The sequence below is a fragment of the Schistocerca americana genome, chromosome 7, assembly GCF_021461395.2.
Source record: "Schistocerca americana isolate TAMUIC-IGC-003095 chromosome 7, iqSchAmer2.1, whole genome shotgun sequence".
NCBI lineage: Eukaryota > Metazoa > Arthropoda > Insecta > Orthoptera > Acrididae > Schistocerca > Schistocerca americana.
In genome coordinates, this window is record NC_060125.1 from 528,222,976 (window position 1) to 528,240,291 (window position 17,316).

At 42.3% G+C, this 17,316-nt stretch overlaps 1 protein-coding gene across 1 annotated transcript in view; it reads right to left on the reverse strand.

Moving 5' to 3' along the window:
- LOC124623063 (soluble guanylate cyclase 88E) overlaps positions 1 to 17,316 on the reverse strand; it is a 338,153-nt gene that overhangs the window by 39,410 nt on the left and 281,427 nt on the right. The window contains exons 8-10 of the mRNA XM_047148855.1: positions 16,887 to 17,013; positions 8,938 to 9,142; positions 4,253 to 4,399 (exon numbers count right to left, since the gene is read on the reverse strand). Of these exons, the coding sequence (XP_047004811.1) occupies positions 4,253 to 4,399; positions 8,938 to 9,142; positions 16,887 to 17,013 (479 nt within the window). The remainder of the gene's footprint in view (positions 1 to 4,252; positions 4,400 to 8,937; positions 9,143 to 16,886; positions 17,014 to 17,316) is intronic.

Sequence of the window (17,316 nt, forward strand, 5' to 3'; positions counted from 1 at the left end):
ATGCTGAAAATAGACATACAGCACAATATGCAAGTAGACGAATATACATTTTTATGATGGTCTAGGTGAGTATCTTACATAGATTTGTTGGATAACACAAGCTAGTGATCCAATGGGTATTATGTAAGCCTGTTGCATAGATTACCTAGTTAGTTAAAATCTATTTCTAAAATAAATTAGCATAAAAAAGTACCAACTGCACACACACACACACACACACACACACACACACACACACACACACACACACAGAGAGAGAGAGAGAGAGAGAGAGAGAGAGAGAGAGAGAGAGAGAGAGAGAGAGAGAGAGAGAGAGAGAGAGAGAGAGAGAGAGAGAGAGAGAGAGAGAGAGAGAGAGAGAGACATATATCCATTATTGAATTGGGTCTACATTCTCATCTACACACATACTCTGCAAACCAGAAGGTTGAAAAAGCACCAGAACACAAGAACTGCAGAGAGATTCAAATAATGTGACATAAAATACATATTAACACTGGGTGTATATGACCCAAGACAACCAGGAAATCCAGGAAAAACCCAGGAATTTTTTCATCCGGAAGAAGGTGCTTTTCTACGAGTTTTGTTTTATAAAGTGCTGGGAAATTCTATCCCAGTGTATAAAACCATTCAAAGGATTGATTCATTTTACAGCTCCGAGGGAAATTATACTGTCACTTAACATGGCAAAAGTGTATTTTCACCTGGGAGAAGGTGTGTTTTTAAGTGGAAAATCCAGGAATTTTTTCCCTTGTCTGCATATACACCCTGTACCAGCACATTTCACTTCTGATATTTAAAATTTTCACAGAATACACATTTTCTATGGTATTTCAGGGTAATTGCTGGATGTCAGTAGCTTCTTGTCATGATACTTTAGCACAGAGTCTTCTGGTTATCTTCTGTTTTACACTGATGCTGGTATATAGAGCGCCTCAGTTTAAAGTAAGCCCACAGTGAGACTCAATTTTGCATGTCTTTTTTGCATGGCTAAGTCGAGTCTGAGTCAGCACTGCTGTGATTCTGACCCACAACATGTTCCCATGTCCCAAGACCGTACTGCAGGTTTAAAATGATTTCTCTGGAACAATGTTGTATGACATTGCAAGTGTCAATGCATTCAGGAAAAGTTTGGCTCAGTGTGGTACATAGAAGTTGGTGTTATTGTTGTCATCTGATGTGGTTGTATTTTATATTTTCTATTATGCTGATGACGGAATCTACTTTGTAACTAATTGGAGATCTTAAAGTAAACAACTGCTTGTGGGATATCACACAAATCAAATACAGAATCTGGGACAAATGAGGACAGGGATTAAATGTTTGTTGGAAATGTTTGACATTTTTGTAGCGGAAATGGAAAAAGGTCATGCTTTGACAAGCCAAACTTGGTGGAAACACAAATTAGAGCATAGTAGTAAGAGTGGCTCTTCTCCTAAAAAATGTTTTTCAGATGTGAAACTCACGTTTCTCCTGCATGTCAGTCAGTCAAAAGGAGGCTATAGCACTGACTTAGAAGAATATTAGGTAAGATAGTACAAAATTGATATTTGTTACGAGCTTCAGATCACATCTATTTTCTTTACAGAAACTCAGAACAAGAATTAGCACCACAATGAGGATGCAAACCAGGTTTGTTTTAAATACACACTGCAATGATCATGAGCATTAGTTACCTTTAATATTGGGCATAATGAGTTGATGTTAGCCAAGAATGCCTTTCAGGTGACAAAGAGACAATTACCATTCCCTTACCGAGTTTGAACGAGGTTTTATAATTAGAAGCTGGATGTTCCTTCTGCGTTATTGCAGAAAGGCTGGCAGGAATGTAGTCGCTGCTCATGATTGCTGGCAGTGGTGGTCATGAGACTGTACTGTCACAAAAAGACCGGGCTCCAGACATCCACATGGCACTACTGAGAAGGAATGTCTGTGGCACATGGTACAGCATCTGCAGCAGCAGTATAAGCAATGGGTGGACCCAACACTGACACAACAAACTGTTACAAACTGGATACTTCAAGGACAGCTCCAAGCCAGATGGCCTGTAGATGTATTTCACTAATTGCAAACCGTGACTTTAATGGTGTCAAGCAAGAGCTCATTGGAGGGCAAGGTGGAGGTCTGTTGTGTTTTCTGATGAAATCTGGTTCTGACTTTGTGCCAGTGATGGCTGTGTGGTGTTTAGAGGGAGACCAGTTTAGGGCCTACAACCAACCTATCTACATGCTAGACACAATGGACCTACACCTGGAGTTATGGTGTGGAGAGTGATTTTTTATGACATCAGGATCATTTTGCTGGTTATCCCATGCTCACTGACTGCAGATGTGTCTGGTGATTCAACCTGTTGTGCTGCAGTTTATGAACAGCATTCGATGGGGTGTTCATAACGTTCATCCATATACTGCTGTTGTAACCCAATACTCTCTACAGAGTGTCAATGTGCTGCCTTCGCCTGCTCGATCACCAGATCTGTCTTCATTTGAGCACATATGGAACATCATTGGACAACAACTTCTGCATCATCCACAAACAGTATTAACTGTTCCTGTATTGACCGACGAAGTGCAACAGGCATGGAGCTCCATACCACTAACCAACAGCTGGCATGCACATTTGCATGTTTGCATTTGACATTCTTGCAATTACAGTGGTTATTAATGTACCAGAATTTCAAATTCGCAATGGCTTTTCTCGCACTTACATTACCCCATTATCTTGCCATGTTTATCACTTACATGTGTTACCTAGACAAATGTATTCCAAAAAATTTCATTACTCTATATTATTTTTTGGCGTTGTAATTTTTTCCCATCAATGCATATTTTAAAATAATCTCATCCTGCCAAGGCACTGAACTTCATATAATATAAAGAAATCTCTAAATTAATGTCTGATTTCCTGTATTTTATTTGGAAATCTCCTTTGTACAGTTTGTAGCCCAAGAGGTTCTGATTCTTGTAGTTCCATTAGAATCTTCTTTGCCAAAAGGACCAAGTGAAGTGTAATTAGTTTTTGAATGACATTATAAAATATCATGCAAACAAGCACTTTCAAGAACCACTGTTTCCACCTTACTGGACTGTGTAGTTGTATAGGTTTTGCCAAAGTCCAGAATTTTGTGGCCCATATCCCTAAAAAGTTTACAGTAATGCGGTGCACATGGCTTAGACGTTAACTGAATATTGTGTCAGGACGCGATAATGATCATTTGTTTCAGCCATCAAATTTCTTAACACAGGAAACACACACGAATAGAATGGGATTTTCTATCCTTCACAATGAGGTGGGGTGAGGCAAATCCAATGTCCCATTATTTACTATTTCATAAAGTAGTGAAAGCCTCTGCTGTCAGAAATTCTTGCATGGCACCACACATCCAAGTATATGACACTGGAGTTGGAATCAGCTACAGAAAGCTCAACAATATGAAAGAATCATAATAATTTAAAAAAAACATACATCCACTGTGTTCTGGAGCCACAATCTGCATGTTTTTCACTTTTAATTGGAAGTAAAAGCTAAACAGAGAGAGACCTGCATGTACTTTAGTTCCCAAGACATTTCAAGCAGAACTGCTCCATGTAGTGTGGACAAGGCTGTCAGTTGTGGGGCTGTCACCTACAGATGTGAGGCATTGAATCAGGGCAACTCCACAACAAAGACCTACAACATCACTCCAGTGTAGATGAGGCTGAAGACTTTACCAATGAATGGACGTTGCACTTGTAAAGTAGTGTGCAGGCATTATTTGAGGATGTATACTTTTGTTGCAAGTCTGTATTTTGATTCAAGCACCCTCCGTGCCTTATCAATGTTAGATCAATTATCCTCATTCTGGAAAGCTGCAATGACAGAATTCCATCTCATGTCCGGAGTACTTTGGTCCTTAGAAAGTTGTATTTCCACTGACTGTATAATGATGGACTTCCAAACATTCAATGTGTGAGCCACAATGTTTATCCCATTATAATCTATTGAATGACTAGTAGAAATACAATGTTCAGTAACAGCAGATTTACTGGCTTGCCCCATGTGAGATTTATCACATTCTGTTTTGTTCTAGAGATACTTATACTGGAAAAAGAGAGGGACCTCCAAAAGTAGTTAAAGCTTTCAAGGTTTTTCAAAGATAGCTTTTAAGTCACACATCAGTCATATGTAGATGAGTGGTTGCATTACCTATTTTCAGTTTGCTTATGGATCTTAGACAAACACTCAACAGTTTTAAAACATTAGTGAGATTTACCTTATAGACACAGTTCCTTTCTGTCAGTGTATCAAAAATAGAGTACATAGCATTCAGCATTGAGACAACTTCCATTGGTGTGATCCTGCTGCAGATTTCTGTGAAAGTCACCACATCTGAGAATAGTATAGACACAGTGTCAAACATCTGCAATTAAAAATACAAATTATTTTAGTTAACTGCTTCAGTAAGAGTAATAAGATTAAATTAAAGTTAATGAGCACAAATGAATGTGGTCAGTCAAACATTTATGAATAAAAATGCTAATAATGAAAAAATGTCATGGCAAAATATAATGACTTACTATGGGATTTATTGAAAAAAAGGTTCAAATGGCTCTGAGCACTATGGGACTTAGCTCCTGCGGTCATCAGTCCCCTAGAACTTAGAACTACTTAAACCTAGCTAACCTAAGAACATCACACACATCCATGCCCGAGGCAGTATTCGAACCTGCGATCGTAGCAGTCGCGCGGTTCCGGACTGTAGCGCCTAGAACCGCTCGACCACGCAAGCTGGTGGGATTTATTCATTTAAATCTTGGAGCACAAGTAATTTATAAAGATTTGTAGCTGCACTGTTGTGAGGCAACACAGGTATCATAATAAGAGAGATCATCTTCTAGAAGGATATGGAAACAGACTTGACTGCTTATGTGGAGACACAAGTGCATGGCCACAGCCTTGAATAACTGGCAGTGGGGCACCTGTGGCAAAAGTTGTTACACCTCTGGTTGCAATGGAATCCTGTGGAAGCCATTGTATTAATAATATATCTTCCAAAACACATCTGAATGATTTGTCTTCACTTGAGGGTGAATTGCCAATAGTAGTAGGTTCATGTACCTATGGGGGGAAGGCAAATGTGGGACACACAGCTGCCCCTTACTTTTTAGTAACAAGTACAAGATACTGCTCTGTGCTAATAATGCACCTGGGTCGGCATAGGATGCCTCTTACGTTGAGCTAGTGTCCAATTTTCCTGCTAAGTGTGAACAAGCATGGAGGTTGGGTATGTTGCTCAGTTATAGTTCCAGTGTCAGGTGGGTAATGGTGCCCCCTCAGAGAAACAGCAACATGTCAGGGAAAGGCCAGTGTGCACTTTAATGTTCATCAGGAGGTCTTGTCTGAAACATGGAGGTGGCTCTGTCATTGGCTATTGAATGCCCTGTGTGCAGTTGACAACAAATTGTAGCTCATGTCAGCATAAATGACACTTTCTGCCTGGGTTCTGAGGCCATCCTCAGCAACTTAAGATGATTGGCTGTAAGTGGTCAAGACAGCTAGCTCCACATGTAGGGTTGAGGACTGCCTCACTGTCTTCTGCAATATATCCAGAATCAAACATGGTACTCTGGTCTGGAGATGAGTGGAAGGTCTGATCGAGAGGCTCAGGCAATTCTGCATTGATCCCACATACAAACTTTTTGATTTCTGCTATTACGTGAAGAATTGTTCTTCCCTCTCAGTAGATAAGTCAGCACTCTACTCTGCAAAGGAAGTGGCTACTCATATAGCAGAATATGTGTGGTGTACACATCGGGATTATATTGGTTAGAAAAAAAGTGTGTTATTACTGATTTATGACTTGTAGTATCTACAGTGGTGACCCTGACATTGTCGTTGTATGTTTGGTAATTGTTTTTTGCTTCATTTCATCATTAATGGAGTTTGTGTGCTGGTCCACATTGTCTTTGGAACAATGGATCTACCAGCATAGCAGACCTAATTGACTTTGCTTCCAATCACGAATATACAAGTATACCTAATGTGCGTCTGGTTAAAAGTGAACAGTTACCTGTGCCCAGCCATGCTGGCAGCCACTTAACCTTAAGTAGCTCAACATGGCCACTGTCGAGTGCAACTGGTGGAACTGCACAGCAACAGCTGCTTCATGGATAGTGCATGCCGCTTAGTGACATTGTGAACGATAATCCAGTGAGGGATGTTGTGTTTCACCCTCAGCTACGCAGTCTCCTTTGGTTTGGTTCGACGTGCCGCCGAAGTTCGAGAACTGTAATTCTAACATTCAAATGCACGGGGTCGCACATTCTTATATGCCTGATGTCAAACCCGCTCCCCGCACACTGTCTTGGCGCTGCTGGTTGCCACATCGGGTCTACGCAATCATTCGTGACTGACACTGCATGTCACAGCCGACATCCCCGTGACCATCAGTTGGCACGCCTGCACCTTCGGTTCTGCACTCTGCTGGTAGAGACCAACGAGCTCACCTCACCACCTCAGGTGCTTTTCAGGAGCTGCCACCTAGCAGCCTACCAGAGGTACTGCCTGTGGCCCCCCAACAGCTGCGGACCTCGCTCAAGCAGCAACCCGATTGGCTTCTGGCCCCAATACAGTCAGCTGTGCTGTGCTGGTTCCACACTACTTATGGGGATGTTACCCACAACTGCCACACGCCTTGCACCTTTTCCAACCGAGACCAGCGGGTATGCTTAGTCACCACGTTCTGCCATGATCCTTCACGGCTCCTGCCATCTGTTGCCGCACCACTCACTCCACACCACTCACTGCCTCTATCTCAGTGACTTGTCATCAAGAACTCGCTTTCTTGTCGACACAGGCACCGACATCAGTGTTATTCCAGTGAAGCACATGGGCAGCATGCTTTCATCTGCTAACCTTGCTTTGATCGCTGCTAATCATTCTCCTATCGCAGTCCTTGGCTCCATCAAGATGTCACTTCACCTGTCACCAGTTGCCACCTTCCGTTGGACTTTTGACTTTGCCAACGTGGATGAACCTGTGGTTGGGTTGGACTTACATTACAAACTTTCACCAGACCTGCAGGCTGCCACGCTCTGCCATGCGTCTGGTTGTGCCATTCCATGCTGGAACGAGTTCAGCATGACTTCAGTCTCTGCCTCCTTGGCTACACTTACCACATGTGCATCTATGCTTGAGTGTATTACTACACAGCTCTCTTTTGCCTGCTGTGTGCCCACAAATCAATGAGCTCTGCACACAGAGCGAGGCATTATGCGCCCGCATTGCCGGCACCTCTGCTGAACCATCACACGCACGGAGTACAATCGGTGGCCTGTCTGCAGAGCCACAACAAGGTGAACCAACACTTGCATCTACTGCGTCTTTGCACTACATTGCTCCTGTGTTGAGGCTTCCTCCACCTACTGCTGTTTCCATGCCATTGCGGATGAATCTACAGGATGCTCATGTTCTTGCTTCATGGGTTTCCTCACATCGCGTGGCTGCTACGCCATGCCCTTCATCATTGTCTGCTGCCAACTCCCTGCTCACACCGTTCCAGCCCGGCAAGGTCAGTGAACCATCGTTGCAACAGGTCCCCTCTTTCCCTCCCCTGCCTGACCCCCTTCGTAGGTTTCGGCCATCAGCAATGGCACTTGTCATAGAAACCGCACCACGGATGGCTCACCTATGCCTAATAAAGCCGGGCGTCTTAACGCTTACAAACATATGCGCATGAATGAAATCGCCCTGCCTCGTGCTCATTCCATGCCACTGGTGTTGGTACACAAAGACCTGGCATTGTGCAAATTCGTCATGATATGAGACGACTCCGTACGTGCAGCCCTGCTACCTTCTTACTCTGGTCTGCACCGCATCTTGCGCTGCGGAGTGAATACTTTCGTTGTACTACTGAATGGACGACCGAATACAGTTTCAGTTAACCGATGAAAACCTGTGTGGTCCCTCTCCGAGCCACGTTCTGACACCCCCGGCTGGCCTGCCATCGCTGACACCTCACCCATTGGTGCCGCCGACGTGGTCTCCAGTGACTCTTCACCACCTGCGCAGCAGTCCGACGCACATGCTCCTGTCGGCGGGACTTCCAAGGCACCTACTTTGCACGTTGGATGCTGCCTTCAGATGCCGCGCTGGCACCATGATTTTGTGTTGAAGTGAGCTAGCTTCTCCCTGCCGGGCTCCACACTGCTGAGTGGAGGTATCTCTGTGGCGCCTCAGGTGTGAAACATCATGTATTTGGACCTGATGACCTTTGACTCTGCTTCTTTCTATGTCTCTCTGTGTGTTATGTTTGTACAGCCATATTGTCTTTGCCTTGTTCAGTGTTTAAATAAATGTTCATTTGACTGCAAAAGTGTGTTATTACTGATCTATGACTCGTAATATCCACAAACCTATTTGTTAGGGCAGTGTGGTAGACTTCCTAGTGCCAGACAGACATGAAATGCTGGGTATGTTATGTTGCATGTGCACTGAATCATTTCACTGTGCCTTTATAGGTTGTGATTCCTTCATGATGTTGCAGATCCGACAAGAAATTTCTGTTGAAAAATGGTAAGTGCTGTGCAACCCAAGGTTTAAAACAACTACGAATCTACTATGACAAGTTTTTCTTTTGCAGCTACAGCCTGGGGTATGGGCTATGGAGAGAAGGTAAAATGCTACAATCTCACACACACTGAGGCTAACTGAATCACAAAGAGTCATGTTGACTAGTTCTACTTTTCACTAGATATTTAACAACCACAGGACAAACAGAACTCATCATTGTGTGATTTACACACAAAGAATTCCTGGTACACAAATTGTAATAAAAATTAACATTAATAACAATAATAATAAATCCCAGAAGACATTCTTCAATTGTGTGTGTTAACAGATTCACAAGTTCATAATAATTCAACAATTTTTGAACAGAAGGAGATTGGTTTAAGTCACCTCACAAGTATCAATGGGATTCTCGCCAGTTCTCAGTCTGTCAGCAACTTGCTTTGGTATCATCTGGTAAAGCAGTTCATCTGTCCTCCGCATCTCCTCATCAAGTTTTCTCATGGATTCTTCCAATTTTTTTGACTTCTGTTGTTCTTGATCCAATGCCAGTTTCAGCTCCACAGACTGTTGGGTGCCAGCTAGCATGAGATCTCTGCACAAAAGTATTACATTCAGAGTTCAGTGATGCAAGTACTTTGTGTTTCTTTATTGGTCCTTTGAATCATTTTTTGTATGAAGCATGCAAATCATGACATATAAAGTTACATTATCATATGGGAAAGTCTGATGATATGAGGTGATATGATGAAAATGTAAAAGCATTAAACTAACATGTTTTACTGAAACTAACATCATGTTTTACATTAGTCTTCACTCCTCCCCCCCCCCCCCTCTCTCTCTCTCTCGCACTCTCGCACGTGCGCCCCCCCCCCCCCACACACACACACTCTCTCCCCCCCCCCCCCTCTCTCTCTCCCTCTCTCTCTCTCTCTCTCTCTCTCTCTCTCTCTCTCTCTCTCTCTCTCTCTCTACATGACTCATTTGATTAGGAAATAAATAAGCACATAAAATATTCTTACACAAATTTTTACATTAGTGCTTATTTGCACATAAAATATTCTTACACAAATTTTTACATTAGTGCTTATTTCTCTAACAAAAATCATTCTCATGTAGCTTCTGTTCTTGATAACATAGGGTATAAACATCGGTGCTTAGCAGATTGCTTTAAATTTGGAACATGATAGTACACTGTACACTCCCTTAGTGCTTTGACAGTAACGTATGTAACGCAAAGTACATTACAAAATTCATGAGTAGATTTTGAGATGTTGCATGAAGCAGAATATCCAGTTTAAAACTTAACATCTGAGCACATAAGATTCACCACTGAATGTGTTATTATTTTCCTGGAATCACAGTCTTGAGTACTTCTTATGCAGCTGCATTCGTGCGGTCCCATGGACCGTGTACAGGAGATGTAAAAAATACTTAAAAAACCACTATCTAATGCTACTTTTTGCATTTAGTATTACATATTGGTTCTTCAGTTATACATAAATGATAACATATGAACAAAATATTGTTTCAGTGCTGTGCAAAAGACCTATTCATAATGCACTAAAAATTCTCATCAAAATTTACATAGATGGACATACATTGAAATATTTAAATGTAGTTCCTTACATGAAACTTGGTTGTTGCAGGTTGATGTTGAACAGGTGCCATCAGTGTTAAAATTAATGAGTATTGTTGAAAATGAATTACGTGAAAAAAATCTGCAGTAGTGAAAGTGAGCACATTTCGAGTCACCTTACACGCATTGCAGACACACCTTACTTGAGCATTTCAAACAAATTGGGACCTTGCACTTGCAACACAAATAGCTTGTCCTCCTCTTCTTTTCTGGTGGACAAATGCAACATGTCTTCTTTCCATCCTTAGATGGTTTGTCCTTTTCCAGGTCTTCATAGAGATGTACTTCAGCTCCTAGAACTTGAATGATAGAAAATCTCAATTCTCGTGGAAGGTTCTGTCCATTATTCTTTTGCGCAATGAAGGTTTGACCAGTTCTTTTGCCAGAGCTTTCATGAAGTTTGTCCTGTAAGTACAGTGCTTTCCTTGAATGACTGATGAATAATATATGGATTGAGAAAACTCATATCAACAATACAGGAAAACACAATCTTGGGCCAGCATTGTGGATGGCAACTTGAACAAAATTTAGCACTCTCTTCATCTACAGTATCAACACCACCCTGTATGTTATTATAGTGGGCTATAATTACAGGTTATTCACCTTCAACATCATCCTCTATGGAGTGATATATTGTTTATATAAGAATTACTGCTCTTTCTTTCTTAGGCATGTGGGAAATCAGCACGATGTGTTTGGTAAATGCATACAGCATTGTTCCAACTTCACATGCATGGGAAAGTAAGAAAGATACTAGAATTTCCTTTCAGTTCTTTTACATTGTTCCCACCATGGTCAAAACCATTCCTCTGCAGCACATCTGCAAGTTTGATTGACACATGCCAGTTATCATCAGTAATGTTTCAGTTACTATGTGCTACTGGCTTGCACAATCTGAGGACAGCCTGAGTGGGAAGGGTGCATTTCTTCTCATCTGGGGAAGTCCTGCTCCATTGGAACCTTTTTCCCACTAAAGATAGTTGTTGAAGACATAATTACTCCTGGAATCAGTGGGCTTCAGGCTGTACTTTGCCAATTTAGATGTAATATACATTTTGAACTTACAGCCTCCACTAACGCATTTCATCAACTATAGCATCAGCACCAATAACATAGGACCACTGAGAATTTTCGTTGAATTTACGCCAAATGTTTGTTATAGTCACTGCTGGATCAGAAACCTTATGTAACTCCCTGTCATCAGGGTTGTCAAATCTCAAGCAGTTGAGAATTGCAAAAAATCTTGCTGATGACATATTGATATTGAAAATATATTGGCCAGTCCCATCAGTACAAAAGAGAGAACATATGTCTTTGTCATTTGATTTGAATACAACTGTGTGAATTAGAAGGCTGATAAAACTCTTTATTTCATGCATCATACAAGGTATAACTTCTGTTCTCTCATATTTGTGTATTTCCCCAAATTTTTTCAAGTTTTTCATTTGTCCATGTGAACATTTCGTTCAGCATTTCATCACTAAAAATATAACTCGAAGCGGTGAGTGGGTCAACGTGTGATTGTCTTCTGAGATTGTGATAAAGTGCTGGTATCTTCATTATATTATGAGCTGGGATTCTGACATTCCTGTTTGGGTCTACTGCCAACCATTTGAACTTATTTCTGCCGTATTAGTATTTCCTAGCACGTTTCTCACCATCTTTCTAATTTTCCTTCAGCCCTTTCCTCACCACTTTCACTCTCACCAAACACACTCGATTCTGAATCATGTTCACTGTGTATAAAATCACCATCCTCCATGCAAGAAAATTCGAAGTTGGATGTGCCACTCCTCACTTCATCGATAATTCTTGAAAGCTTTTCTTCAAATATAGATCATCTGCTCTCACATTCAATGGGCTGGGGTTGCCTGATATAGCTCCAGAGTCATTGTCACCGACAGATACGAAGAACAAAACAAACAAATGCGATGAACACGATGAACAAGAAAAATATCCAGTGTGTCATTGACTTACACTAACACAGTTTTTCCATCCCCTGGACATTATTTCAATGAAACAAAAGCATACAAAGTGCTTTCAGAAATGACTATCATGACAACAAGCAGCAGACTAAGAATATGAAGGCTACTGGGCAGCCCAAGTATCTAATGCCAATAGTGATCCTAGAAACAGAGGTGTGAAAAGCAGTGCGGTCCCAGGGATTGCACAACTGTAATGGGGTGGTCCTGAGTAAGATAGCTTAAGGCTGTAAAAAAAGCCACTTGGAGCAATTGCAGTGTTTAATTAGTTACTGAAACAAGGGAACTGCAGCATGTGGCATGCATAACATTTACAGCAGAAATACCACAAAAAACCATGTTTGACACCTATGAACACTGTCCATCCAGCCATTGATCCAAACAGTAAGTGATTGAGCTGGTGTCCACTACTGTGTCGGCTTCCACTCCACCATCATCTTGACAATGCCATCTGGCAGGGGCTCCAGCTGCCCACTGTTGGACCAAGAGCTGGACTGAGGCCGTCCGAGCCACCAAACTAATGGGGCAGCAGCCAGAGCCAGCCACCATTGCCAGACAGGCATGTCTCAGTCGGAGATGTCAACTACACAAGTTCTCACCACCCCTGAGCTGCACTGAGCATAGCAGCTCCCAGTGACCTACAACATCACTTTGTCACCAGGTCCATGTGCCAAAGCCCACCTTCCAGACCTGCCAGATGTGGTCTTGAGCTTTCCATATCAAGTATTGGAGTAATAAAGGGATTGTGCTGCCTTATACTGACTCACTTTCACTCACCATCTTCTATCAGAGCCCACTCACGTCCTCTAAAATATCTTTGTAATGAATAATTTTGCAAGAAAGGCAATCTTGTTGGTTAATGTCCCTCTGGTAGCTAAACAACATTTAGACTCCTGTGGTTCATTAAAAGCTGGGGTGACACCATTTTATATTTGTAGCAGAGGGTGTGGGTGGCGGGTGGGGGAGATTTCCATGCAGTGGCCCCTCCCAGAACTGAAACTCAGATCTGCACATGCTACCCAGTTATACTTAACACACGACTTGTACTTCACATGGAAGGGACTTCAGGTTTAAATTTGAATCAATAAGCATGTCAGTAGAGATGAAACAAAATCTTGAATGTAACAAAGCTGGACCTGTGGCATTTTCAAAGGGACAATGCCTTTATTCACCATAAGTGATTTAGGAAAATCACGAAAAACTGGAATAACCAGCTGGGTATTTGAACTCTGTTCCACCAAAATACCACTCTCGTACTTTAAGCATCACACTCTGTCACTCACTTTATGGAAGAGAAAGTGGCAACACTTGAAAAGGAAACCCTCCTGACTGGTAGGCCAAACTGACCTTCAGTGTACTCACAGCAAACGTGACTTAATACACAGATATTTCTAATACAACTGCCCATTCATATGGTGATGAATGGAATAAAGTGCAAGTCACACCCATCTACAAGAACTGATCCACCAAATTATCCTCTAATATCTTACACTACATGTATTTTGGTACTATATCATTGACATTTGTCTGTTGTAGAATCTTAAAATATATTCAGAGTGCAAAATTAGTGAGATACCTCCAATAGAAGGCCTCCTCCAAGCCAATCAACATGGCTTCCGACAACATCATTCATATGAAACTCAACTCGTGCTTTTCTCACAAGACATCCTGAATGCATCCTGGAGCAAGCATTTATGAACAAGGGTGGTTTGAAAAGTACTCAGAACGGAATAGAAATAAAAGTACTCACATTACAGAAACTTTTTTTTATTTTTCAATGTAGTCTCCTTGTAGATTAATGCACTTGGTCCAACGATGTTCCAGTGCCTTGATCCCATATCGAAAATGAGTTTCCTCTTTTGTGTCTTGGGTGGTGGTTAGAATCTTTCTGCAGATAACGATCAGTGTGTCTCTTTGCTGAAAACCTTATGACCCAATGATCCGTCCTCTCGTTTGATTACAGTCACATCTAAGAAGTTCAGGTGACCATCGATTTCCTTTTCCATAGTGAATTGAATTCTTGGATTAATACTATTCAGGTGTAACAGGAAGGCATCCAGTTCCTCTTCCCCATGGGTCCATACAACAAATGTATCGTCTACATAACGATACCATCTGGCTGGTCTTTTTCTAGCTGTTTGCAGCACCCGATGTCCAAATGGGTATTCTAACATAGAGATAGATCGCGCACTACGCCCTAGACTGACAAGCAGGAGAGTACGATGTGGAAATTGTTTTCAGACCCACCACGAAAATTAAAGAATGTTTAAGATCCCCAAAGGATAAACGACATCCTCTAACTACATCAGGTGTCTATAAATTCCGTGCAGTTGTGGAAAGGTCTATATGGGCACAACAAAAGCACGCGTCAGCACCCGTCTGGGTGAACATAAAAGGAAATGCCGCCCGGACATACTGATAAGTCGTCTGTAGCGGAACATGTGTTTCAGGAAGGTGATCATGAAATAAAGTTTAGTGAGACGACCGTCATAGCAAAGACGTCGCATAGAAAAGATGAAGGCATTAAGCTGGATAAGATACGGATGTCAACATTGCAGCAACAGCGTGACAATCGATAAATTTCAATTGAGAAAGTTGGCAATATCGGAGATCACAGCACAGCCGACGTCACGTGATTGACAGCGGCGCCCTCTGGATGGCTCGCGCTCTCGTAGCAGTTCGACAATTGTCATCGGAGGATGCCTTCCGCAGTGGAAGGCGAAACGTCAGGGGAGAGTTTTATGTATGGACCACGGCATCTCAGCCCGTAAATGTTAAGTGATGACAACACCTACCGTGAAAGCCTTCATTCTATGATCGCCCTGGAATGCTGTTCATAATGGCAGGACAACAGATCGAATCCCAGACTAACGTACAAATCTGCAGTCAGGGTGCATCGGAAAACAACTAGCGCGCTGCTGCTGTCATACGAAATCTCACTTTGGATGATAACTCCAGGTGCGTCTAGCATGCAGACAGGTTGGTCGGAGGCCCTCAGCTGGCCTTATTCACTGGCACCGGGGCAGAACCAGTTTTCATCAGAAAACACAACAGACCTCCACTCTGTCCTCCAACAAGGTCTTACTTGGCACCACTGAAGTCGCAAATGGCGGTGGTTTGGGGTCAGTGGAATGTATTGTACAGAGCGTCTGGCTCGGAGCTGCCCCATGATGTAACCGATATGAAACAGTTCGTTGTGTCACTGTGGTACCAAATGCTGCCCAAATTGCTGCTGCAGAAGCAGTACAATGGGCCAGAGCCATACATCTAGGTTCAAATGGTTCAAATGGCTGTGAGCACTATGGGACTTAACATCTGTGGTCATCAGTCCCCTAGAACTTAGAACTACTTAAACCTAACTAACCTAAGGACATCACACACATCCATGCCCGAAGCAGGATTCGAACCTGCGACCGTAGCAGTCACGCGGTTCCGGACTGAACGCCTGGAACCGCTAGACCACCGCCGCCAGCATACATCTAACACGATAGTCTTCTCTCTCGGTAGTCCCACATGGCCGTTTTTCTTGCGACTCCCTCGTGAACACCGCTGCCAGCAGTCATGTAGGGTGGCTGAATTCGTGCCAAGTCTTCCTATTGTGTTGCGAAAGGAACATGCAGCTTCTGGCAGCCCTATCACAAGACCTCATTCAAACTTATTAAGATGTTGATAATGGCATCTTTGTTGCCTTGAAGGCATGCTTGACTAACATCAACTCACCACGTCCAATCTCAGAGGTAACTAACGCTCACAACTGTTACAGCGAGTATTTAAAACAAACCTGATCTGCATCCTCATAGTGGCGCTATCAGCGCCACACTTATGCGACTGGTGCGAAATTTGAATAGACATCATATTTCACATGCAAAAACACGTCTACCAACTTTCGTTTACTTAGCACAACTTTTTCTTGGCGTCGCAGTTTCTTTCTCGTTAGTTAGTTATCTACGAGTATAATATAGTGTTGTCTAAAAAAAGCTACGTAATTAGCTTTCACAGTCAGATGTTGATAAGACTGCAAGGCTATCAAAGACTGGCAACTTTATTTAAATGTTCAGAAATAAGAGACTACAGCTGTCACAAAACGTAGATACATAGTTTCTACAACTACAATATCAGTAAGTTACAGTTCGAATCAGCCAATTAATATAAATACCTGGGTACAGGAATTTATAGATACATGAGATGAACTGATCACATAGATCATAGCAAGTGGCAAATTTCATTTCGTTAGTATGGTACTGGTAAAATTCAGTCACTATATACAGGAAATTGCTTGCAAAAGCCGTGTGCAGACCATTCCAGAATCCAGTTCTAGTGTGTGAGACTAACAGGGGATAGTGAACGTAGACAAAGAAGTGCAGCACTAGTGGTCACAGGTTTGTTTGACCACTGGAGAGAGCCACAGGGATATTGGAAAACTTGAACTGCCAGATACTTGAAGAGAAACGCCAACTGTCCCACGAAAGACAACTTAAAAAGTTTCAGCAACTGGTGTTAAGTGAGGAATATACTACAAACCCCTACGAATCATACAAGTAGAGACAACGAAGTTAAGATTAGACAAGGTAGAGCGAGCTCCATACGCGAATGGAACAAGGAGAATGGGAAATACTCTCTGCCATTGAAGAGCATAGATATAGATGTAGTTTATGCGGTATGTACTGTAGATCAAATTAAACTAACAGTCTGTGGCGTATGATGACACTATGACTTACCTGCTGAAGTCATGCATTGAGAGATCGTTGATGTAGAGCCCCGTAGTAATGAGGGAATTGAGGTCGGGCATCACCGGCGTTCCCAGGTACATCATCATTTGCCAGCTGTCCATGTATATCATTTGCCCTGCAACAAGGACAATGGTGTAAACACACACACACACACACACACACACACACACACACACACACATAAACTTTGTAAGAGGACAAAAGTATTTGCACGACATTTTTCTAATTTATTACACCAACAAAAGTAATGGTGACCTATTTTTACGAGGTGCATTCAGGTTCTAAGGCCTCCGATTTTTTTTCTCTGGATTGGAAAGAGATAGAAACATGCGCATTGTTTTAAAATGAGGCCGCGTTCATTGTGAATACGTCTCAGAGATGGCAGCACCGTATGGCAGATGGAATCTTACCGCCAGCG